The sequence below is a fragment of the Theropithecus gelada genome, chromosome X (genome assembly GCF_003255815.1).
Source record: "Theropithecus gelada isolate Dixy chromosome X, Tgel_1.0, whole genome shotgun sequence".
Lineage (NCBI taxonomy): Eukaryota > Metazoa > Chordata > Mammalia > Primates > Cercopithecidae > Theropithecus > Theropithecus gelada.
This window is the reverse complement of record NC_037689.1, coordinates 28902115-28928897: the sequence shown is the minus strand read 5'-3', so window position 1 is coordinate 28928897 and position 26783 is coordinate 28902115. Positions and strand designations below refer to the sequence as shown.

Sequence of the window (26783 nt, the reverse complement as noted above, 5' to 3'; positions counted from 1 at the left end):
GGGGTGGCAGATGGTTTTGGGATGATTCAAACATATTACATTTATTGTGCACTTTATTTCTATTATTATTACATTCCAATATAGAATAATTATACAACTCACCATAATGTAGGATCAGTGAGAGCCCTGAGCTAGTTTTCCTGCAACTAGACAGTTCCATCTGGGGGTAACAGGAAACAGTGGCAGATCATCAGGCACAAGATTCTCATAAGGAGTGCGCAACCTAGATCCCTCATGTGTGCAGTTTACAATAGGGTTCTTGCTCTTATGAGAATCTAATGTGGCTGCTCATCTGACAGGAGGTGGTGCTCAGGTGGTAACGTGAGTGATGGAGAGAGGCCGTAAATATAGATGACGCTTTACTCGCTTGCCCTCCGCTCACTTCCTACTTTGTGGCTCAGTTTCTAACAGGCCATGGCCAAGCCTGAGTGGCTCACATGGTGCCAACATTACTATAAGGGAAATAGGAAAATATCATCTTGCTCAGCACTCACTGAGATGAATCTGTATATCTGAAACATGAGATAGTTTCTATTTCACATGTAACAACCACCGGGTCCTGCCCACTGGAGAACATGCGTATCTTTGTAAATATGGTACTTTGTGTATTTATTTTTGCACCCATTGTTAAATTAGTATAAACTTTGACAAGCAATTCAAAGTACCTATTTATAAAAATATGTTCATTAACAATTTTACCTTTAGAAAAACACTACAATCCCCATGTATAATTTAGTTTGAAACCTTAGATTCTCATATACTCAGTGAAGCAAATTTTATATCCCGGACCTCAATATAAAAGTGACTGTGTTTGCTTATTATGTAAACCAAATGTAAGAAATTGTACAATTTGCTACTTTGAAGATGTAATGTATTTGCCAGGCAAGATAAACTTACCAAGGCCAGGCTCAGTGGCTCACACCTATAATCCCAGCACTTTGGGAGGCCAGAGTGGGTGGATCACCTGAGGTCAGGAGTTTGAGATCAGCCTGGCCAACATGATGAAACCCCATTTCTACTAAAAAATACAAAAATTAGCCAGGTGTGGTGGTTCACACCTATAGTCCCAGCTACTCGGGAGGCTGAGGTGGGAGAATCGCTTGAACCCAGGAGGTGGAGTTTGCAGTGAGCCAAGATTGCGCCACTGCACTCCAGCCTAGACGACAGAGTGAGACTCTGTGAAAAGAAAAAAAAAAGATAAACTTACCAAAAAATCATTTAGAGGATTTGAACTTAATGAGTAGAACCATTCTCAGATGAACCCCCAAATTTGAGGGTCTCCTATACAGAAGGCCCATGAAGTTCTTAGAAAACCAATACATAGTTACATGGCAATGTTTCCTTTTCAGAAAGACATGGGTAGTTTTTAAGCTGCTTGCATTCTAATACGGAAAGCTGATGTTTCCTTCATTGGAAAGGCTCCCACTGAAATAATACTCAACAAAGTAAAATGTTGGTATGTTACAATTACTTTATTCAGATCTATTACACAAAGAGATGGTATTAAGTAACACTGGCTTGAGTGATCTCTTGCAACACAGAACAGGAACAGGTTCACGGTGTCGGAAAAGCAAGAATGCTGAGGGCCTCAGAAAGCTGAGCTCTGAAGACCCTGCACAGTCATGCTGTCCCAATAGGTTTCATGTTGTCATGGATGATGTCAAAGAAAAAAATTCTTCAATGCTACCTATTCAAGCACAGTAAGCAAGACTTTATTCAGGACCATCGTGATGGCTACAGGGACCACAGCAATGGGGACTTGTAGTAGGCGAGAGAGACTGGGCTCAGCTCTGAATACACCATGGAAAAGTGGGGATTTATAGACAGGGAACATGGTGAGGGGCAGTGGATGGATGATTACCAACAGGAAATATCAGGGAGCATTCAGCTAAACTGACCTAACAGGATTCTAGCTGAAGGCAGGCCAGGTGACCAGACATCACCTGGGGTATGGTGGAGGCTGAGGAGCCTGATCAGATACTGAGGTTGAACAGATATGGGGGGGTTAGGTGTTCTTGCTAAACTGACTTAACAGACTTCTTGCCAAAACTGGATTTTACAAGGAAGTGCCCAGATTGGGCCTGGGAGAAGGTTGAGGAGCTTGGCTAAAGTGTGGCCAAGTGTAGAATCTTTGTCCATGAAGCCTGGGATGGATGTGAGGTCCATAGAGGTCAGACAGCTACAATTTAAGAGGTTTTGAGCATTTGCATCACACATCACATTCTCTAGGCACTAAAGAGAAGGTAACAAGTCTTTAGCTTTTAGAAGTCTCCATGTAATCAACACCTTTCCTCCCGGGCATGTCGGCTCCCTATGGCCACGTACTTGCCAGCAGACTCTCTATGGACACTTTTTGTCGTTTTATGAGAATAGCTCGGTCGCATGAGAGCCAATCCTAGTCCCAATACCATGCCCTTCTCACTCCAGCTTCTTACTGCTTCAGGGGTTTGTTCTGACACTGGTTTGGTTTTCCTAAGGAATCCGGTTGAAACAAAGAGAAGAGAGAATAATATTTTTCAAATCAAATTTCTGCCTCAGGTATTTGTAGAGCAAAGCAGCTGCTTCACCAGGGTAGGATACCTTCCCCAGGGCCCAGTAAGACTTTCATGGGTCACAAAGGCAAAACATATTAAATAGATTGTACTATATAATATATATATAGTAAAAACATATTAACGTACTGTTTTATGACTATGTTGGTGCAAATGCCAATATCATTTCCAATCCCCAATGTTCACTTTCTTTTCTTCTGATTATAAAAGAAATTAAAACATTTTTGTAGGCTCCTAAAAAGGCCTTAGAGAGTATGCCTGATGGGTAATAATCTAGCCTTTTCCCACTCTTGGATCATAGAGGTCAGAGCTATTTTATGTCTTATTCCTCTCTGCATGTCTCAGCCTCTCTCTTGAGCTAAGAAAGTTGATGAATCTTTGCAGAACTGGAACTTGTATTCCGCATTGCTTGACATCAAGCTGGAAATGTAGTAAACATTCCCCACACTGCTGAATTGAGTCACATTATAAAGCAGGGTATTAGCGCACAGCATTTTTAATTGCCAAGGAAAAATTTTAACTTTGCATTAACATATTGTAAATAATCCTTCCACTTAATGCAATCAGATTCCTGTGACAAGCCAAATACTTGTTTTTGTGTGTGTGTTTTTCCCCTCCACTTTTCATTGTATGCCCTTCAGAAAAATCTGAGAAGTGGGCTTCCATTTTTGAAAAACAGGACTTCTTTAGTACCATAGATACGTAGATTGCAATTTTGCTTTTCCTGCAGCATTCTTGATCTTGTGAAATGATGCCAATGTATACATCATTAATCTATTTGCTTAACTTTTAATATCTAGTAATGCTAGAAATACAATAATTTTTTAAAAGAATTTGCTTAAAGTTTCAAAACCCACTAAGGTTTGGATATACAACTCCAGAGGGAATATGAAGGAGATGCTTTGTAAACAAGCAGCCATGCCTTACAGCTCTGCAACAAACAAACAAACAAACAACAAAACTATGCCTTAAAGAAGGTTTGTGAGGTTTCTCCTGGACAAAAGAATTCCAATTTCCTGTTATACATTCAAATCAAAACTTTCAGATGGTAAATGGTTTGAAATTTAAGATGATTATGGTTACCACAAATCAACCTGATTTCCAAATGTCCTGAAATGTGATCTCAATTATTTTGAGGCACTTTTAAACTCAATATATTTGCATCTAGAGATATACTTCATCCTTCATTTGCTGTTGACATTTTACAGGTTAAATAACTAGTTCTAGACACAATAGGCATTCATATAATCTATAAAGGCTCTTCAAGTTATTTAATCCCGCAGCATCCCCACATCATCAAGTGTTTTCAGAAAGTCTTACTTGCATTGAATATGTTAGACTTTGAGTAAACATTGTTATCTTATAGGATAAGTTTATAATAGTGCCTTTAAGTGTTTCCACATGACAGTATCAGCAGCAATCCTAACACATCATTAGTAAGCTAGTACCCTCTCTAATAAGAATGTTTTCTAAAGCAAGAAGACATATTCTCCCACAATTTCTGGAATGGGGAATCCACGTTAAAAGGAAGAATCCTGTATGCTTTTCAGCTTTCAACAATTCTGGAGTTAGGGGGTAGGAATCACTTCTTTCTTTTTTTTGTTTTATTTTGTTTTGTTTTGTTTTTGTTTAGAAGAGAAGCAAAATCAACATCTGAAATAGAAGAAATGAAAGGGCAACTGGGGAAATGTTGTTGAATCCTCCCAGCCCAATAGTATGCCCTTCTTGCTCCAACTTCCCAGAGTTGTGGGCAGGGATAGAGAAATTATAGCCAACTTTCAGAAAGCCCAAGTCATGGCTAACATTCTCTGCAAACCGCTGTGTGGGTTACAGGTGTTCCACCCATGGGCACTGTCTTGGAATTGAGCAAACTCTAGGCAAACAGAAGGTGGTCAGACAAGTCCACAAAAAAGATGAATGTGTAAGCAGGTGGATGGCAGCTTCTCTCGATTTTGCCATAAAGGAATCCAATCACATTGTTGGGGAAAGTCTTACATCTGAAGAAATGATTGCACTTTACATTCCATAGGAGCCTTTCCTCGGGATGGGCTGGTGGTTTAGACTTTGAAACTATCTCCAGCTGTACCACTATCAGGCCCTCTCCCAGACGATCAGTTGTGCATCTTCCCTGATTTACAGGGGCTTGGGGAAAATGGGATGAAAACAAAATCATGCATCTCATTGTGGATCGGAAGCACAGAAATTTCTCAGCCACAAAACTTGCATACATGACTGTTCTCTGATGACTAACTTCTGCCTAGAACTAAAGGAAATTATGCTTATGTGTATAGAACATGGATTGCTTGTGAGTGATTTTTGTTCCCCTCCAAATATCAGAGACTTTCTAGGCCAATGATTCTGAATTACATTGGAAGAGATTCCCTGAACCATAGTATCTCCACAGTGGGCTTTTAATTCAGAATTTCCATTCCCCGAAGAAAACAGTGTAATCCAAGAATTATACTACAAATTATGGAATGGAAATCAGTTTAGAAGAGATTTGCCTTGGGATTATTACTATAAAATTTTACAAAAAATCATTGTGCAAAGAAATCTATTTGTGAGCTTCTACTGTATTTACTTAAATAGTGATAAGCTTCTAGGTCTCTATTTTAGACATCTTAACCCTCTTGAGGAAAGAATATACTATGTGTGTGTGTGTGTATGTATAACTATATATGTGATGAAAAGCATTTGATATGTGTTTTAACGAATACCAGTAATAATGACTTGCCTTCCAATAACCAAAGTGGAACTTACCATCATCTATTATTCCTAAAGAAGATCTTTCATTCATCTTAAAGTTACTTACGTTTAGATGGCTAAACTCTTTTTTATGTGATTGCCTTTTTATTATGCTGGTTATTGCATCACTTCAGATTATAGAGTAAATGATAACTTAAACTGTTGACATAGGTATTTGCTTAGGGGTGAGTTAAGGTACCTCCTGCACCTTTCTGTTTTAAGATTGCCTTCTGCACCTTTTTGTCATCTGCTTGCACTGGTGTGCCTTGTGAATGCCCCTCTATTCATTCTATTTCCATGAGTCCAAGACTGGCCACAGAAGGCATAAACCTACCATCTTCCTCTCTGTGTACTACAGACCTCATCCCCTTCACCCCTTCAGTTGAGTAGCTGTTGAGCTCTGGCCCAAGCTTTCAGGTGATAAAACAGAGAATCAGTTCCAATCCAAGGTGTAGACGGAGTAATGTTTCCCCAGTGCCACTCTCAGGCATGTGTTTGTAATGAAGATGGTGAGCTTTGCCACATGCATCTGTCTGGTCCCCAGGCACAGCTAGCGGCTCAGTCTCTTATCCTGTTTTTCTCTGTCGCACTGGCAAGACAGGCCGGAGGAAGGACAGCACAGCTGAAGCCAGGGCTTCCAAAGAAAGTTGTCCCATGAAAACTGGTTGGGCACCTCTGGCAGGGTCTGGGTGTGTCTGTCCGCAGCCTCCTGTATGACTTTGAGGATTTCATAAAACCGGGGCTCGGTTGCTGGAGTTAATGGGTTTCTCTCTCTTGGATCTTTGGAAATATCAAAGAGTAAAGGTGGGTCGTGATGAGTGACGTAACTCCCGAAACAGAAGCACACATGTGTGGCAAAGCATCCGTTGGAACCCACGGGGTTGAAGTTGGGGGTGAAGAAAAAGGCCTTCCAGATGGATGTGCCTGTGGTTTAAAAGGATGGAAATGGCATTAGGTACGAAGCATCCTTGTATGTACCACAAATGAAAAAGTGATGCGGAAATTATGCTGCCCTGTGATTTAAGAAGGTGAAGATATCATAAGGCTGCAGGCACAATGTTAATATGTACAGGAGAGATTATGAAGCCACACATAGACGCCAACACACACAGCCAGCGGGAACAGCGTCAAACTTGGTAGGACCGCAGTGAAAAGTTTATTTTCTCAGTTTTCAGCAAGTCTAAAAAATGTCAAATCAAGAATTAAATGAACTTTGGGAGGCCAAGACAGATGGACCACTTGAGGTCAGGAGTTGGAGACCAGCCTAGTGAACATGGCGAAACCCTGTCTCTACTAAAAAATACAAAAATTAGCCGGGTGTTGTGGCAGGTCCCTGTAATCCCAGCTACTCAGGAAGCTAAGGCAAAAGAATCACTTGAACCCAGGAGGCGGTGGTTGCAGTGAGCTGAGATTGAGCCACCGCACTCTGGCCTGGGTGACAGAACGAGCCTCTGTCTCAAAAAAAAAAAAAAGTAAAAGAATTAAATGAGGGCCGAGTGCAGTGGCTCATGCCTGTAATCTCAGCACTTTGGGAGGCTGAGGTGGAAGAATCACTTGAGCCTAGGTAGGGGTTTGAGCCCAGCCTGGGCAACATAGTGAAAGCCCATCTCTATAAGAAATTTAAAAAAAAAAAAAAAAAAAAAAAAAGCTGGGTGTGGTGGCATGTGCCTGTAGTCCCAGCTACTCCAGAGACTAAGGCAGGATTGTGTGAGCCCAGGCAGTTGAAACTTCAGTGAGCTATGATCATGCCACTGCACTCCAGCCTGGGTGGCAAAGCAAGACCCTGTCTCAAAACAAAACAAAACAAAACAAAAAACAACCCCACAAACATAAACAAACAAAAATAAAAAGTAATTAAATGAGGCTAGAAGTGAGGGTGAGGAGGGATTACAAATGGGGAATGGAAAGGATCTTTTAGGGATGAAGGAGATGTTCTGAAAGTAGGTTGCTCAACTCTATACATTTACTAAAAATCTTTAAATTAGAATATAATGGCATGCAACATATACCTTTAAAAGCTGTTAGAAATTCCAAATTAGGGGAATTCATCAACACCAGAATAGGATGGTTAGTTTTTCAAATGTAAGTTCTGTATTTCAATAAACTCCAAAATATTGAAATTGCTAGGAAAAACTAAGTTACAAACAAATGAATAATTATGAAATAATTGATCCATTTCCCATTTATCAGACAATGTTATCATTTTCTGAGGAGCTCTAGAAGGAACACCTTCTAAGAGAGGCCTAAACGTGTTTCCCGGGTAGGCAAAATGTAGCAGATAAAAACCGAGAATTAAAATGCATGAACCGACTAGAATCAGGTGCAGAACGTGAATGCCCTTACAGCTTTTACATAAAACCAAAGAGGCATTCCTCCTAGGAAGCCCCCCACCCCTGTGTAAGTCATCCCAATCATTTGTGCATATAACGGCATGGGCGACTTTTGTAATTATAGGTATTTCAAAATGTAAAATAGATTAATGCAATGGGTTTAAACTGACAGTCACTGGGGCCCTGTGATGTCCCCAAATTGCCCCTGACCTTGGACAAGGTTAGTGATGGGAAAAGTCAGCCTCTTTGTGTGTGGGGTTTTTTTTTTTTAAAGCTGAGAAAGACAGGGAAAGCAAGGTGAATATGTTTAGATGAATATATTAAAGAAGATTCATAATGAGACGCCTGCAGTCTGTGGCATAGCTGATTCTGTGAGAGCAGGACATGACATCTGTGCACTTTACATGGGCTCAGTGCACCTGCTTCAGAAAGATAAGGTCAAGCTGACACACAGACACGCCAGGCTGCAGGAAGAATTCTGGGACTTGGTTACCATCTCCAGCAGGGTTTCAAAAGGCAGCAAGTAACCTTAAGATGCTTCCCATCCACTCCTCTCATCCCACACTTTCTTCCAGGGTATAGAAATTTCCTTCAGAAGACTTTTTGGAGACAGGCTGACAGAGCCTGCCATTTGCAGCCACTTAGAATCCTTCATCAGGGTCAGCAGAGAGAGAAAGTGGGTACATAGAGAAGCGAGCCAGGAAGCCTCTCTTGCTCGTGGCTCCCAGTGATGCAAATTTAGAGGGCGTTTTGAACTTGACATTCGAGTCAAGCCTCTGTGTGTTTAAAACCCCAGGAGAATACAGGCTCCTGGAATAAATTCATGTAAAGAGCCTGTATTTTCCATTTGCTTTTCAAAGGCACTCACAGGATCCTGTCATTACCACCAGAGCACAATCCTCCCCAAGTGTGAGCTGGAAGATCAGATCGACGTCAGGCCCAGTCAAGAGATGCAGGCACCCTGGCCTGGGAATGGCAGTGGTGTTGCTGGGTATTTCAGACAAGTGTAGAACTAAGAATTAATTATTCTAAAGAATTATTTAGCACGCTCTGGGGTTGCTTGCCTTTTTATCCTTTCATTTGCATTTTTAAACACTTTTCATAAAAAGGTAGATTGCTTAGTCCCTGTGCTGTTTCTCTGGACCACTTTAGATTTACTGAAAAGAGAGAACTAGAACTGCACTTTTTGGCTCACAAGATAACAACCCTACTTTGGGAGCTTGTTCTATTATTCATCAGGAACCCAGGAACTGACATCTCCAAACTGATATCTTTGAAACTGTTATTTCAAAGATAAAGAGCACAACTCAGTCACTAGATAAAATAGAAGGCTCCTGGCAGAGTCACCTTCTTTTGTTTAATTTATATTTTCGATTTGTATTTTCTAGAGACAGGGTCTCGCATTATCGCTCAGGCTGGAGTGCAGTGGTATGATCATAGCTCATTGCAGTCTCGAACTCCTGGGCTCAAGCAATCCTCCTGCCTCAGCCTCCCAAGTAGCTGGGACCACAGGTGTATGCCACCATGCCCAGCTATATTTTAAATTCTTTTGTAGAGATGGGGTCTCTCCATGCTGCCCAGGCTGGTCTTGAACTCCTGGGCTCAAGCAATCCTCCTGCCTTGGCCTCCCAAAGCACTGGGATTACAGGTGTGAGCCACCATGCCTGGCATCATTTTATATTTTTCATAGGTATATTTAGTCCTGTATTGAAAATTATTTTGATAACATACTTCATCCTGAGTATGCTCATATACTAGAAAAGTGTTAAATTTTTAAAAAATGTTTATTCACTACTATATTTTAAAAATTATCATCAACTGCTCTGATAAAAGACTTGTTTCTCCCTCACCACTGAAAAAGATAAATATTTTTACCAAACTGGAAACTGAGACTCATTTATAACTGAGATCCAATGACCTGGAAAAGGAATTATTAAATTTGATATACAGAACACAGGGAAATTAAAGTGGACAGTTTTTTGTTTTGTTTTGTTGTTGTTGTTTTACTTGTTTAAGTAGTCTAAGTGGTGATGAGGACAATAATTCTTTTTATTATTATTATTATTATTATACTTTAAGTTCTAGGGTACATGTGCATAACGTGCAGGTTTGTTACATATGTATACTTGTGCCATGTTGCTGTGCTGCACCCATCAACTTGTCATTTACATCAGGTATAAATCCTATGCAATCCCTCCCCCCTCCCCCCTCCCCATAATAGGCCCCGGTGTGTGATGTCCCCCTTCCCGAGTCCAAGTGATCTCATTGTTCAGTTCCCACCTATGAGTGAGAACATGCGGTGTTTGGTTTTCTGTTCTTGTGATAGTTTGCTAAGAATGATGGTTTCCAGCTGCATCCATGTCCCTACAAAGGACACGAACTCATCCTTTTTTATGGCTGCATAGTATTCCATGGTGTATATGTGCCACATTTTCTTAATCCAATCTGTCACTGATGGACATTTGGGTTGATTCCAAGTCTTTGCTATTGTGAATAGTGCGGCAATGAACATACGTGTGCATGTGTCTTTATAGCAGCATGATTTATAATCCTTTGGGTATATCCCCAGTAATGGGATGGCTGGGTCATATGGTACATCTAGTTCTAGATCCTTGAGGAATCGCCATACTGTTTTCCATAATGGTTGAACTAGTTTACAATCCCACCAACAGTGTAAAAGTGTTCCTATTTCTCCACATCCTCTCCAGCATCTGTTGTTTCCTGACCTTTTAATGATTGCCATTCTAACTGGTGTGAGATGGTATCTCATTGTGGTTTTGATTTGCATTTCTCTGATGGCCAGTGATGACGAGCATTTTTTCATGTGTCTGTTGGCTGTATGAATGTCTTCTTTTGAGAAATGTCTGTTCATATCCTTTGCCCACTTTTTGATGGGGTTGTTTGTTTTTTTCTTGTAAATTTGTTTGAGTTCTTTGTAGGTTCTGGATATTAGCCCTTTGTCAGATGAGTAGATTGCAAAAATTTTCTCCCATTCTGTAGGTTGCCTGCTCACTCTGATGGTAGTTTCTTTTGCTGTGCAGAAGCTTTTTAATTTAATTAGATCCCATTTGTCAATTTTGGCTTTTGCTGTCGTTGCTTTTGGTGTTTTAGACATGAAGTCTTTGCCCATGCCTATGTCCTGAATGGTACTACCTAGGTTTTCCTCTAGGGTTTTTATGGTATTAGGTCTAACATTTAAGTCTCTAATCCATCTTGAATTAATTTTCGTATAAGGAGTAAGGAAAGGATCCAGTTTCAGCTTTCTACTTATGGCTAGCCAATTTTCCCAGCACCATTTATTAAATAGGGAATCCTTTCCCCATTTCTTGTTTTTCTCAGGTTTGTCAAAGATCAGATGGCTGTAGATGTGTGGTATTATTTCTGAGGACTCTGTTCTGTTCCATTGGTCTATATCTCTGTTTTGGTACCAGTACCATGCTGTTTTGGTTACTGTAGCCTTGTAGTATAGTTTGAAGTCAGGTAGCGTGATGCCTCCAGCTTTGTTCTTTTGACTTAGGATTGTCTTGGAGATGCGGGCTCTTTTTTGGTTCCATATGAACTTTAAAGCAGTTTTTTCCAATTCTGTGAAGAAACTCATTGGTAGCTTGATGGGGATGGCATTGAATCTATTAATAACCTTGGGCAGTATGGCCATTTTCACAATATTGATTCTTCCTATCCATGAGCATGGTATGTTCTTCCATTTGTTTGTGTCCTCTTTTATTTCACTGAGCAGTGGTTTGTAGTTCTCCTTGAAGAGGTCCTTTACATCCCTTGTAAGTTGGATTCCTAGGTATTTTATTCTCTTTGAAGCAATTGTGAAGGGAAGTTCATTCATGATTTGGCTCTCTGTTTGTCTGTTACTGGTGTATAAGAATGCTTGTGATTTTTGCACATTAATTTTGTATCCTGAGACTTTGCTGAAGTTGCTTATCAGCTTAAGGAGATTTTGGGCTGAGACGATGGGGTCTTCTAAATATACAATCATGTCATCTGCAAACAGGGACAATTTGACTTCTTCTTGTCCTAACTGAATACCCTTGATTTCTTTCTCTTGCCTGATTGCCCTAGCCAGAACTTCCAACACTATGTTGAATAGGAGTGGTGAGAGAGGGCATCCCTGTCTTGTGCCAGTTTTCAAAGGGAATTTTTCCAGTTTTTGCCCATTCAGTATGATATTGGCTGTGGGTTTGTCATAAATAGCTCTNNAGGATTTCTCTTTTTTTGTTGTGTCTCTGCCAGGCTTTGGTATCAGGATGATATACCCAAAGGATTATAAATCATGCTGCTATAAAGACACATGCACACATATGTTCATTGCGGCACTCTTCACAATAGCAAAGACTTGGAATCAACCCAAATGTCCATCAGTGACAGACTGGATTAAGAAAATGTGGCACATATACACCGTGGAATACTACGCAGCCATAAAAAAGGATGAGTTTGTGTCCTTTGTAGGGACATGGATGCAGCTGGAAACCATCATTCTTAGCAAACTATCACAAGAACAGAAAACCAAACACCGCATGTTCTCACTCATAGGTGGGAACTGAACAATGAGATCACTTGGACTCGGGAAGGGGGACATCACACACCGGGGCCTATCATGGGGAGGGGGGAGGGGGGGAGGGATTGCATTGGGAGTTATACCTGATGTAAATGACGAGTTGTTGGGTGCTGACGAGTTGATGGGTGCAGCACAGCAACATGGCACAAGTATACATATGTAACAAACCGGCACGTTATGCACATGTACCCTAGAACTTAAAGTATAATAATAATAAAAAAAAAAAAGCTGATAGAGCCAGTGCCCTCATACAAAGGCTGGAACGGAACAAAAGCCCACCAAGAGTTTTGCCCAGGCCTCTCCTGGGCCTCGAAGCATGACAAGATAACGAAGGCATTCTTAACAGGACCCGTTTAGGATTAAACAAGTTTTATTGGGGGTCTGAAGAAACTCCCCAAACCTCCACAAACAAGTTTATGGGGGTCTGAAGGAACTCCCCAAACCTCCATGATGTAGCAGCAGACAAGATGAGGGTAATCACCCCAGGCACCTGGACCCATTTAGATGAAGTCAATTTACTGAGGCTCCAGAGGAAGGTCTCCAGGACTCAGACCTTAGTTACAGATTAAAAGAAGTTAATGACTTATGTCTTTAGATGAATGCACACTTGCACATAAACTTATAGCTGAGAAGGTATACAAGCTCCAGAAAGCTGTAATTTTGAGTTGGTCTGGGCAATATTTTGCAGGCCTTCTCCCTGTAACCGGTTACAGAAATAAAAACTCTCTTCCTCCCCAGTTCATCTGCATCTTCTTGTTGGGCTGCAAGAAATAGCAGTCCTACCCTCGCTTTGGTCCGGGAACAGGGTCATGCTACATCGCCTACAAATGTTAACAACGTCCTCTTGAAAAGGGTCCTCGAAGCCTCATTCTGTCTTTATCCTAAGGGCCCCAAACGCTTCTGGCCTCTCATAATGATGCAAGCCTCTCACATCTTGCATTCTGAATTATCTACTTAGAGCGGTCACAACACTCCGTAACAGAGCTGGGCACAATCCGGACCCTGGGACACTCGTTTCCAGGCCTCTCTGAATGTTTAAACTGCTGTCTTGCAGAAGTCTCAGAGCCATCATGTGAGACAAAACAAAACCAGGTCTGGAAAGCCCATTTGGGAGAAGTAAAGACACTGCACACACGACAGACACTCAGAGGCATCACACGACGTGACTGTGCCCTTACAGCCCCTGCTGCTAACCCACAGCGGCTAAAGCAAGGTGCCCTGACCTGGAACTCTGAGGCCACAAAAACAAGACTACACCTCCTTCTTGGGGATAATGAACCCTGAGTAATCCAAGTGCTCCAGAACACTTTCCAGCTTCCTTGAAGTCAGAAAGGCTGCATGGCCCGTTCTGGCCAAACGTGGGCAGTATGTGGTATGTCTTTTCCCAGCCACAGCACAGAGGAGCTGTCTCTTCTGCTGGTGACATTCGAGATGATGGGGCCTCTGTCAGGGTGGTCCCTGACAAATGGATGGCAGAACCCTCTCCTCCTAGACCCCCACCTTCCCACCAAGACAGGCACTGAACACACGGTTATCTCCCGAACATCTGGCTATGTCGGAAGATACATTTTGTGGTCATAGCTGCGGTGGGGCAGACGCGCTACTGATACCTGGTGGGGAGAGGCCACAGATGCTGCTCAACAGTCTAGAATGCACAGGGCAGCCTCCAGCACAGAGAATGATCTGGCCCCAAATGTCAATAGTACCCAGGTTGAGAAGCTCTGTTCTACAGCAAGAGTGAGAATAAATGTTGGATGGGCTGAGCCCCTGAAATGTCAGGTCTAATGGTTATCACAGCACAAATTCGCCACTCCCTACACACGAACCCTTTGAGAGCTAAACGATAAAATCAGACAAACTTTATTTTTGATAAAATGAGTCAGAAACTGGACTGAGACAGACAATCCTCACAAGTCTCCAAGGCTTGGTGATAAACTGCATGAATGAATGAACAGCTCTAAGGGACAGAAAAGGCACCAAAGATCCATAGGCAGTATAGAAGGAACAGAGACAGGTAGAGTTGCTGTGCTTTTACAAGACAAATATGATGGAGAAGGGGTGGTGCCAGGGGCCCGAAGACTCTCTCGTTCCAGGACGATAGCAATGTCTTTATAAAAGAGCACTTGCCTTTCTTAGCCTGATAATGCGTTGTGAGACTTGCATAGACAGAGGAGCCCGGGGGCGGGCTGGGGGGAAGAGAGAGAGAGAATGCACTAGCTAGAGGGCAGGTGCTTCAGTCAAGGTTTTTCGTGCCACTGACTTGGTTAAGGGCGTAGCTCTGAGCAGCAATAGTTTAGGTTCAACCATGAGCTCTGTAATTTCTTACATACGTGATGCTGGGCATAGCTGCCCTCACCTCTCTGTGTCCCAGTCTGCTCCTCTGTTATATGTTTGTAATAATAGTTCTTCCCTGCTTTGAGGATTAAAAATTGGTTCCTATACGTGATGCTGTCAGAAGAAGGCTGGGTCTATAGTAGAGACTATACATGAGTTAACTGTGAACAGAAAGCTGCAGCCAATTTACGCAAGAAACAATTCAGTTTCCATCTGCCCTTCAATCTGTTGCTACTGTAATACATGTCATAAGACTTTTTTTTCTGCTAAGGATTCTTAAAGTATATGGAAAACTATTAATAAGTCTACATGGCTTCAACACATTGGCTCTTAATGTATCACTCAGATTTAAACTTCCCTTGATGAATGATGTTCAACTGGTAGTTTTGGCGAGATTTATTTTGGGTGCTTGGAAGGCTGCATGTATATATCATAGAAGGCATACGCAGATATTTTGGGTTTTCAGTCTTGGCAGCATGTACCTCTGTTGCCATCTTGAAGTTCTTCAAGAACCATTTCACATACTGTTCCATTTTTCCATTGTGAGGAACCCCACACAAAGAACCCTAGGCCTGTCCCCTCAATAAGTTTACAGAAAAGTTCATGTCATCTACTGAACTGATGTCTGAAAACCCATCCCATGGTGCCCTCCTGACTCCTGCGATCCACCTAAAAAATTGTTCCATACATTACCCTAGTCTCATCCAGACACCCCACACTAATGCCTCAAATCTTTTCTTAGACCCAAAGATTTTACAGTGTGTCCATACCTGAGCCTCCATAGATCATGTGTCTTCTAACTTAATACATGCACGTTCACCAGAAGCATCTTGGCCCCAAGCTCTGTTTCGGACCCCTGAGGTTCACTGCCATCTGTTTACCATAGCACAAACCCCCTAACTATTCAGCCCTTGGTTAATATAAAATGGCTGACAGTAGATAAGTTCTGCCTGCTTCCTGCAGCTGGCAGCACCGGAGCTCACGATACAACAGTGAGAAGGATGAGGAAGCAGCGCTGGTGGCTGGGTGCACCTGCTTCACAGCCAGGCAATTTGAGAGCAACACAAGCTTTCTCAACTGATGCCTGAGTACTTGAGGACGAAATACTCCCTTCTATTCAGCCTTGGGCTTTGCATATTAAGGGACAGAAATATATAACCTGGAACAAAGTGGGTGTATGATGTATATGAGACTCTTCCCTCACTTTCCCTTCCTTGCCTTCATATTGATATTCTAGCTGTTCTTCAAAGCCCTGCTATGTTCTCCTTCATGAACCCATCTGAATTCCCAGCTGGAAGTCACCAGTCTTCCTCTGTTCTTCTCACCAGTTTTCATCACTCAGTCAACACTTGAGGTCTCCAATTCTCTGGCTGGATTATTTCCTCTCTGAAGGCAGGGACTGTATCTCCCACATCTCCCACATGTGTAGTGCCTAGTATCTTAGATAGAATAGAGGCCCAATAAAAAATTGTTGGGGCCAGGTGCAGTGGCCCTCGCCTGTAATCCCAGAACTTTGGGAGCCGAGGCGGGGTGGATCACCTGAGGTCAGGAGTTCAAGACCAGCCTGGCCAACACGGTGAAACCCTGTCTCTACTAAAAATATAAAAACTAGCTGGGCGTGGTGGTGGGCGCCTGTAATCCCAGCTACTTGGGAGGCTGGGGCAGGAGAATCGCTTGAACCTGGAGGTGGAGGTTGCAGTGAGATGAGATCGTGCCATTGCATGTCAGCCTGGGTGACAAGAGCGAAACTCTACCTCAAAAGAAAAAATTGTTGGATAAATTTTTTAAAAAAGGAGATGATGGTTATTAGGAGGAAGGGATGGAAAGAGAGGGGTGGAGCCAGCTGTCATCATGAAATCCAGTGTGAGCAGACAAGAAGCCAAATACACTCCACAGTCCCTTTGGGACCATCCAGAGCATCCTGCCTGAAATCACACAATGGCTCTGCCCCACCTCCAGCTTGAAGGACCAACAGGCTACTGTGAGGCACTGGAGGTTACGATCTGATCACGGCAGATAACAGAGTGAGGAAGGCAGAGAGCTTGGAAGTACATTTGCTTTGGGATTGCTTGGTGTCAAAAATGGGCAGTCATCAGGAATTGTACAGGGGGCATAAGTCATTTGGCCCCCAGGAAAGAACATTCATGGAGAGGGAAGAGGGCAGCTGAGAGCATGAGGATCAGGCATGGAGCCAGTGGAAGGAGTATGAGACCTGATAACACCAAGGATGTCCACATTTGGGGAATAAGAGGATGTGGATGAATCGTGGACTCAGTGCATGGGGGCACGGAGATGTCCAGATACACGGTTAGTTGAGGAGTCATGATTTATAATTGTGAGTAAAAGAACATATTGTCTTAGGGGAAGACATTTCGATTAACAGGAGACAGACTCAAAAGCAGACAGTGTTGGTTGCAAATCCCAACTTGGCCATCAACTTTGCAACTGTATGCCAATAATGTGACCTTCTACCTCTCTGTCTTCCCATCTATAATTGGGAAAAATAACACTGGGACGAGAGATAGCTAGCTGATCCCCCAGCCTCCCACAGTCACTGAACGTTCCTCTGGGTACATGGAAACCCACAACAAAACTCTCCTTTGCAGCCTCCTGTGAAGCTAGGTGTGAACAGGTGACCAACTTCTGGCCTCTGCGAAGAGTCTGATTATCTTCCTTGGGAAGTAGTAGCCATGCACTTTTTTCTTCTCATCTTTCCCATCCATCCCACCATTGTATGCATTTAGGGTAGACACAGCCATCACTCACCACGAAGATGAAGCTGTCACATTCTACAGGAGGTGGAAAAGTCGCTTGAAAGATTCTGCACCCCAGAGACTTTCTGGACCATTTGTCTCTGGATGTTGCCCATGAGATGGAGATATAAACCTCTCTCTAAAAGGCCGGGCACGGTGGCTCACACCTGTAATCCCAGCACTTTGGGAGGCCAAGACGGGCAGATCACGAGGTCAGGAGATCGAGACCATCCTGGCTAACATGGTGAAACCCCATCACTGCTAAAAATACAAAAGCCGGGCGTGGTGGCGGGCGCCTGTAGTCCCAGCTACTCGGGAGGCTGAGGCAGGAGGATGGCATGAACCTGGGAGGCGGAGCTTGCAGTGAGCCGAGATCACGCCACTGCACTCCAGCCTGGGTGACAGAGCGAGACTCCATCTCAAAAAACAAACAAACAAACAAAACAAAAAAAAACTTCTCTAATGTAAACTTTTTTTTTATTGTTTTCTGTTACAGTCAAATCTGAAACTAATATAATCATAATCTCTTGTAATTCAGGGGGTTAAATGAGATATCAAATACAATGTTCTTGCCAAAGTGTCCTGCAGACAGCAAATATGCAATAAACATCAGTGTTTACTGTCAGCAAGCACGTCTCCAAAACATACATAATGATCACAAAAAGAGATGACAAATTTCAAGAACATGAGATTAACAAAGGGAAACGTCTATAACCACCTACAAAACATTTTTGTATAGAAGATACGAAAGTAAGGAAGACAAAAAATGGCTAAATATTGCATGCCCTGGTTAGAACTAAAATGTCTATTTAGAAAACACCAGGTCTGAGAGCATATGAAAGCAAATCTGGCGGGGGTTTAGAGACATAAAAGCAGACATTCCGGGAGAACTGAGAGACGCCCCATGTTGAAGTCGGGGAAAAGAGATGTGTAAAATACTGTAGAAAATCAATGAAACGGTAGGACGGCGAATGCAAGGGGAAAAGATCAGAAGTGACCCCTGGCAAAAAGATCAGAATAAGCTGGGTGCCAAGTTTAGATGGAAGAGGGCATTTGAGCATTCAGCCACACCAAGTTTTTTGGGGTTTTTTTTTGTATTCAAGAAAGAAAATTCAATTTTGATTACTTTGTCTCTATAAGGAAGTAAGTTTGCCCTGTAGCAAATTATCAAGAGTAATGACCAGGACTTTTTTTCCCACAGTACTAGTGTAATCTTAGATCAGACACACTACAACTTTGGTTGAAAACTGAATGTTTATCTCAAATATTGTCTGATACTGTCTATAAGGTATGAAGTTCCATAAGAAAATATATGTTTAATAGACTGTGTTAGAAAACACAAAATCTATTTATGTGGTGATTTTTTTCCACTGTGGGAAATGACTGTTAGGAGAAGTTAAGCTATTACTGATGTGTTTGGATGATAATGATATAAAATAAATTTAATTAAAAAATTAAAAGTTCAATGAAATCTTTTCTAACCTCATAAATCACTCCTTCTCCTAGATCTCCAAAGCAAATTCTGTTCATCCCAGGACACCATCATCCTGTGTTGCTACAATTACAAGTACAAATGTTGTATACTTTGCTACTGGGCTTCACAGGCACATGAGTGAAATAATGGCTGCATGCCTGAACTATCAAAAGCTTGTGGCAATGCAGCATTTGAAGTGTTCACAAAGAAAAGAAATCCTAATACTTAAAAGTTATCCTTGAAATGGTTTACATACATGTGCTTTTTCTTAATTGCTACAACAGTTAAGAGTAGGATGAAAATATGTCCTTTTATAAGGTTAGCTGAAATACAGGATAGTTGCCGGTGAGCTTAAATTTGGAAATGCTGCATCTCATATTAGGTCAGTTTCAGCCCTCGATATTTCATTTCTGACACTTTAGATCCTAATTCAGAGGATCAGATGAGAAAGGGCATCTGACAAGTACTCACCAAAATTACTAGTGATGATGAAAGCCAAGTGCTGCCTTTCTCATGCTGTTAACTCATAAGTGGCTGTTAGGAGAATCTCTTCTCTTTTATTAGGTGTGTTTTAGAGGCAAAATTAATTTTTTAATTAAATGAAAATGCTAGATAGTGAGCAATGCAAGCATTTTTCTTTATGTTACCATGGTAAGCTGGTTTTGATTTTAAACCTTTACTCAGCTCTTATTTTGAAATGAAGGTATCTTTCAGAAAGCTGGAAAGGAACACATTCCTTTGGAATGAATTCCATTACCCTATTGCTATTCGCTGTAGTTTTATTTATTTACTTTTTATTGATGCATATTCGATGTACGTATTTTCAGGGTACCCGTGATCATTTGAAACACTCATATAATCAAATCAGGGAAATTGGAATATCCATCACCAGTTAACATTAATTGATTGTATATTTCACAATAGCTAGAAGATAATCATTCAAATGTTCCTAGTATTGTCATTTTTTAAAATATAAAGCTTTTTTTATTTTTATTTTTTTGTTGTTGGAAAAAAGTTTCCAAAAAACTTGAATAGAAAATGGAGCAGGATTTATGAGGCTCTGCTAGTTCAACGTGAGGATGTCTATATCCTTCTCCTAGGGAAAGAATGGTATCGGTGCCCTGTTTCCCTAAGTAACTTTTATAGCTTCATGGAGATCCCTTTTCCTGACTAAAGTGTGACATTTCAAATATATGTGACTTTTTTTTCTACATGATGCTAAGATTACATATTTGTCTGTACAAAAACACTTTAAGCTATTAATTATGTACTATATTGCACTGCATTCTAGAATATATCTACAGCTATCCCATGGATTTTGGTATGACCAGCTGGTTTGGGGACTCTCCATTAATGTGAGTATTTATCTCACAGACTACAGTCATCAGCTTAAAAATCCTGGAGCCAAGTATCCACCTACCCTCTAAGATCAATTCCATCCATAAAATCAAGTTGTCATTGTGTTGAATTTTTAATAACATTAATTCATATGTCAAACGTTAAAGCCAAAATTTTTCATACCCATTGAATGGTAAATTTTAACTCAAAATTCTTATTTTAGTGCAAGAAAAGTTATCCATGTTATAATCATGCTTTCATGAGTTCTTGTAAAATGTAATAGGAATAATGATATCAGATCATAATTAAATTATGTCATTCAATTTGCTAAGACAACTAAATTATAGCGAAGACATTATATATAAATTTTAAAAGAGATTCATGTTTTAAAAGGGTGGAAATGAAATCCTAGCTATAAGTTTTTGGAAAATCAGTATTTCATGAGTTTGGAATTACAACATTTAATCCTCTAAGTAATGAAGACAAATGGTAACTGCATCTTAAAAACATCTGCAGTCAGTTCTACTGGTACCAACAAACTGTTGTTAATCTAGGGTTCCGAGGGAGAAAGGCAACCTGTATTTGTTGTGTTTGCCAATTGCCGTGGTGTAAACACCCACAACACAGCCAAATGAAGACAGACAATGGTTTAACAACCAACTGGCAAGATTCCTGAATGATCAGGAGCTGATTCCAGCATACCACTGCCTGCTACTAAACCCTAATACTACATTTTTTTTTTTTTTCTAATAAAGTATTCTGAGGTCAGGCGACAGCCCTCTTATCCATGAATGTAAGATTCATGGAATATGTTCCACAGTCTAGTGATTATTGACAAGCTCCTACCAAAGTCTAACTGAGATGACCTATGCAGACTCACTCAACTAGTACTAGTTTAAGATCTGTCTTCCCCAGGTGACAGAAAGCTCCATATGGATGAGAGTCACGTTTTCCTTACATATCCCTGTATTCCCAGCACATGGCACAGGTAGCAGTGCCTCATGCTCTAAAATGTAAGCTACTCTTCAGCAGGGAACTTTGTCTGTTTTGCTCACTGACAGATGCCAGCGCTAAGACGATATGTTCCACACAGTAGGTGCTCAATACATATTTCTAGAAAAAATGAATAGATAAAATACAAAATGACTAAACATGAAGCCATACACAAAAGCCAAGACAGCAAATATGGTTGCTGAGTTTCAGATAGCATCTGAAAAAATAAATCATAAATGATTCATAAACATCATGTTTTCCTGAGGTCCTTTATCTCGATAAATGATTCTAGTCTTCAGATACTGTGATTTCTCCTTTTTTTGTTACCAGTTCAAGGCAGAAGAGTTGAAGGAATTGCATTCAGAGTCTAAGAAGTAAATTTTATCCCGGGGCCAGTTGCCTATCAGAAACTGGGTCTTGTTTTTCTCACTCCTATTTTCTGTCTCTTCCTGTCCCCCTTCTCTTTACTCCTCCACATAATGTGTTCCTCCAGCCTCTGATCCAATATGTTCCTTCCGGCTTCTCTAACTGGGGATTTGGCTCTATTAAAATACAATTTTGCAAGGTTCAGGACATGATACAGACTTATTCGAACACGCAGTAGTCACAGAAACTTTGTCTTCACATTCCTTGCCGGCTCCATATAAAAAGAAATTAAGAGTCCTCGATCTCTCATTTATTACAAAGCTCAGAAGTCGATGCTATAAACGGATCTGAAAAAGAAGCAGTATTCTTATGGAAACTAGGAATTGTAGCCACATGGATGAGATATGTGAATAAAACGCTTCCAGAAGTAAAATCGCAAGCCCATGTTTCTGCTGTTCTTTGTCTTTTAGAACATATCATGAGGAAACTGCCCAGACTTAAAGGAGAAACTCTGAAGCATAAACCTGTTGTGATTTCTGTGGCTAATAGAAGGGTTGTAATTTCATGGAAAAGTTGTAAAAATAAAAGAGAGGCTGCTCTTTAAATGATAAGTCTTGGGTAAATTGGCTAGGTGAGTGGGGAAGAGACAAAGATTTGTTGGAAAATGGAATGGAATCACCCTAAGTTTAAGAAGAAGTTAGCAGCTAGGAGGTTATTACACACCCTTCCTTCGGGGCGGGGTAGGGGGGCAGTCCTAGATTCTAGAAGCAGAGCTCCAAAGCCCGTTAGAGAAAAGGGGAATTTTGTTTTACCTCCAAAGAAGGAACTGAAAGTCCAACCTCAACAGGTACCTCTAGTACATACAATAGTTTTATAAATTGCTCATCACTTTCCATTGACTGCCAGGTATCTTAGTGATAGGAATATTACTGTAATTCTAAGTTTCAAAAATATGAAAGAAAGGTTTGAAATCAATAACCACACCTAAGATTATAAACCATTTGTTCCTGTATGCTAATTGGAAATGCCACTATAAAACAAGTATTAGAAAACCCACAAGAGATCCTGTTCGATTGCACAATTAAAAGAACTCCCAGTTCAGGAAATGGGATAGTACTGAAGAACATTTTATCTTTGCTTTAAATATCTAAATGTAGCAAATACGCATGATACACAAAATACAGATTCAGTGAGTCACGATCCATTATCTTTAGGCTGGGAAAATAAGTCAGGTAAACATTTAAATGCTATTCATTCCTTCTCTAGCCTTTAGTGCCATGCTAGAAGAGTGAGGGGAATGCTTTGAGGACATGCAGAGGAGGTGGCATTTCAGCGGGGTCTGGGGGGCATTGAGCAGTACCCTCCAAGACGGATGAGGCAAGACATCCTTCCAGGAGAAGAGCCTGCAAGTGTAAACAAAGCAATGCACAGAGCACAGGGGTTACCGTCCTCAGTGTGAGAGGAGTACCAGGAATGAAGCTGGGAAGCTGTGCATGCAATAAAGGACCAGCCACAGCGCCCTGTTGAGAACAGGGAGCTTCCTCTGCTGGGATAGAGAAGCTGTGGGTGGTGTTCAGGTAGGTGAATGACATAGCCTTCTGATGTCCTTCTACCTGGACAACTATGTCACCAGAAGGAGAAGAGAGGAGGAGGAGGGAAAAGAGGACAAAGCAAAGCATGGGCACACATTGAGGCACCTGTTGGCCTCCATTGAGCAGAGCCACCTATTTGCCCTTTAGTTTTAACTATTCCCATGGCATAGGTTGCACGGAGCATGAGAAGCGTGGAAAGGTCTGTTTACTCACTGTTCTGAGGGTGCCAGCGCACAGCATTTAAGTAGGCGTTGCAGTAATGGAAGAGAAACTCATGATCGGAGTGTTGGCTTTTTCCTTCAAGCAGGGGCATCAGATCACGTCCATCAATGATCCTGTGGGATAAACAGCCAGGCATCAAGTGGTGAATCAGTCCTGTGTTCTCAAATGTCCTTCTGAACCAACAAGAGCATGAGGGAGCTCCAGTCATAATGAATACAAAGAAGACTGACCCCACCTGGGTGCCCTGTGCAACAACACATTGATCCCAGCTCTGTCCGTGCATTCCATCTGCAAAGAGCACCATAAGCTGGAACTACGGTCATCCCCATTGCATAGATGAGAAAACAGAGGCACAGAAAGGTTAAGTAATTTGCCCAAGGTCATGGGACCTTGTTCAGAGTAAGAATTGATGGGACTGATATCCAGCTGATCTGGCATTCGTACCCTTATTCTTCCTATTGCTTCTCCAAAACACAATTTTCTGTCTATTGCCTGACCAAAGGGAAAGCTTTATTCATGAAATACAGGTCTGCTGAAAAGACGGGCACCTGACAATTTGAGATTAAAATAAAAAGATACTATATTGCATGAGGCAACTTGGATTCGTAGACTGAAATGAATGCAAATTTCTCATTAAAATGAATTAATTCATATATAATAATAATGATACCATTAAATAACCAGGGAACAGATTATTCCCAAATGAAAATATATCTCCTCTACTACTGGGATCTAACTAGGCCAAGAAGGGAAACTTTCCAGATTGCAAACAATAAGACATATGCAGCTGGTGATGAGCAAAATAAGATTGCTTATAGTTTGAAGAAAGGAATAAAGTATAAAATTGTGTTTTATATTAAACATAAATTAACAGCTACATGAGAAATTGGAACCATGATACCATTAGGCCATTGCCATCAAAATGAGAGGCAGAGAATTATTTTGAAAGGCTGAGTGTTTAACTTGAGGATTTTCTTTCTCTGATTAAAAACACTACATTCCTGTCATCTCTTGTTACAAGGCGTTTAGAAACTAGAAGTTTGACGTGGCTGTATAACTTGGGTAAGTGTGTTTTAGAGGTCCTATGTCCCTTGAGCTTTCTCCCATGGTTTATTTTGTTGTCACTAAAAACCCATAATGTAATTATAGCCTTGTTGTTAGCACTTCTTTGGCCTCAACCCTTGTTATTAATCACGCTCTCTGCAGAAGTCTGTAGACTGAAAATATTCTATTATCATAAGTAAAAATAAGAACAAAAGACTGGCTTGGCTCACTTCCCAAACCAATGTTCCCGTGAACCACGATGGGAAGAGAAAGAAACATGGTAGAGAGAGTTCTATTGAGACGCAGCGTGTGCCCTGAAATACTGTTTCCATCCTGAAATGGCAGTCATCTTGCTTGGTTCTTTTCAAATTCCTTTCAAGAAAGACTCAGGCCTTTATGAGATCCCAAATAAAGTTGAAAGGAAGGAAGAAGTAAGAGGGGAAGTGGGCAGGCATGGGAATTAGACCAGGAAAAGCCCCCAATGGTGAAAAGTGATCTGAAAGAGAGAGACAAGGGACAGAGGATTTCTATCCTTCCCCAAGTGGGGAGAATGTCTTTCAATGACTCCCGAAAAGCAAGATGGAATCCCCAATTTCTGGGACACAAACTAGACTTTTACTTTTTGAATTTGGCTTTTTTTTTTTTTTCATTTGCCAACAAAATTCAACATGTGATATAAGAACATGGGAGACGGAATTGCTGTCTTAAGATCAGTATTTTTCAAAATTTTTTTTTTTTTAGAGACAAGGTCTTGCTCTGACATCCAGCTATGGTGCGGTGGAGCAACCATAGCTCATTGCAGCCTTGACCTCCTGGTTCAAGCGATCCTCCTGCCTCATCCTCCCAAGTACATGGGACTACAGGTACATGTCACCATGCTCAGCTATTTTTCATTTTTTTTTTTTTTTTTTTAGAGATGAAGTCTTGCTATGTTGCCCAGACTGGCCTTGAACTTCTGGCTTCAAGCTCTCCTCTGGTCTTGGCCAAGATCAGTATCTGATAACTGAAATTGATCACGATTACAGGAAAGGGGGATTTAACTAAAACAAAATAAGACTCCAAGTCTCATAATTATTTTTTCTTACTTAAAAATGAAAAATTTGAGATTTTTTTTAAAGGAGGGGCACAAAGTTCATTCTGCAAACTTATTTTTCTTGCAATGTGGAGACAGACTTTTTTTTTTTTAAATATCCTACACCTAACATGGTCCTTCCTAGAGGCAGGCCATAAATCATGCTGCTATGGAAAGCCACCATTTAACAGTGCCGCAGAAATATGGCCTGTCAAAGGAAGCCTCATTTCTGCCATGAAAAATGGAAAGTGACTCTGTTGAGCTCAACTTTTAAGTGGTATCTAAGCTATCGAAATATTTGGGATTGTTTTAAACCACTTGTGGGATTCGCAGTTAACCATGGCAATAACCCAAAGAACAGCACATTTCCATTAATGCTGCTAGTACAAAAATGCTTTTAGAGTGTCATGTTCTGGGGGAGATGGGCCAACCCACTTTCAAAGTGACCCAAAGCATTGCTGTTTTCTCTGGAAACAGTCTAACGGGCTTTTTCTTGCAAACTAATTCAAGTTTTTGTAGCATGTTTGCATAACAGCCAATGCTAAAAAAACTGGATGTGTTTTCTGTCCTAGTGCCCTCATGGCTCTTGGTGGAAAAGGGAGTGTTTGGGAGTGTTTTTCATTTGGAAGGTGAAGTTATTCTCCTTGAGTTCCTGACTGACAATGATGGGAGCGCTATTAACAGGTTGTTAGCGAGGCATCCTTGCGTCAAAATTTCAGATCAAGTTAAATACCATACAGACAATTTTTACATAATTAAAAAGGGCATGTTCTGGAAACCTTCCCTGAACCCTATTGATGTCATTCCTCCAAGAATGTGCTGTGCTCTCTTTCAGCTCTGAGGCTTTCAACATCCTCATCCCTCCACCACATGGAATGTCCTTCCCACCCGCCCATTGCCTAGCCAACTCTGGAAGGACTGAAGGATCATAAGAGAAAGAAAAGATTTGGGGTGAGACAGAAGGTAAGGTCTTAGATACTAATAGAGAAGCTTATTTGGGGCACAATGTTGGTGAGCAGCTTATTTGATATACAAATGACAACAATTTCAATGTAGACAATCATAGTTAAGGAAACATTTTTAGGAGAAAGTACATATATCTGTAATAAACTAAAGGGAATCTTAAGTATTCAGAAAGTTATTTTCATAATTTAGAAAAATATGTTTCCATTTGTAAACATTAAACCCTCTGCCATAGTTGAACAGAAAGCAAGATTAGTATAAGTGGTTACACACACAAACTTGGGATTCTTCCCATGAAGAGAGTCACCTTTAATTTTGCAAAACTGATGTGAACCTGATATAGCTCACTGACTTTTTCATCTGTTTTACTCTATTGAAAAGGTCTTCTCTAGTGGCTCAGCTATAAGTTACTGGGAGAAGTCAGCTAAATCCATTCCT

General features: G+C 41.1%; 1 protein-coding gene across 6 annotated transcripts in view; it reads right to left on the bottom strand.

Annotated features, from left to right (window-relative positions):
* Positions 1-1453: 1453 nt before the first annotated feature.
* STS (steroid sulfatase) overlaps positions 1454-26783 on the bottom strand; it is a 216593-nt gene continuing 191263 nt past the window's right edge. For all 6 annotated transcript variants that reach the window (XM_025371987.1, XM_025371986.1, XM_025371988.1 and 3 more), the window contains 2 exons: positions 23258-23379; positions 1454-6221 (listed from right to left, as the gene is read on the bottom strand). In XM_025371987.1, the coding sequence (XP_025227772.1) occupies positions 5848-6221; positions 23258-23379 (496 nt within the window). In that variant the 3' untranslated portion in view covers positions 1454-5847. The remainder of the gene's footprint in view (positions 6222-23257; positions 23380-26783) is intronic.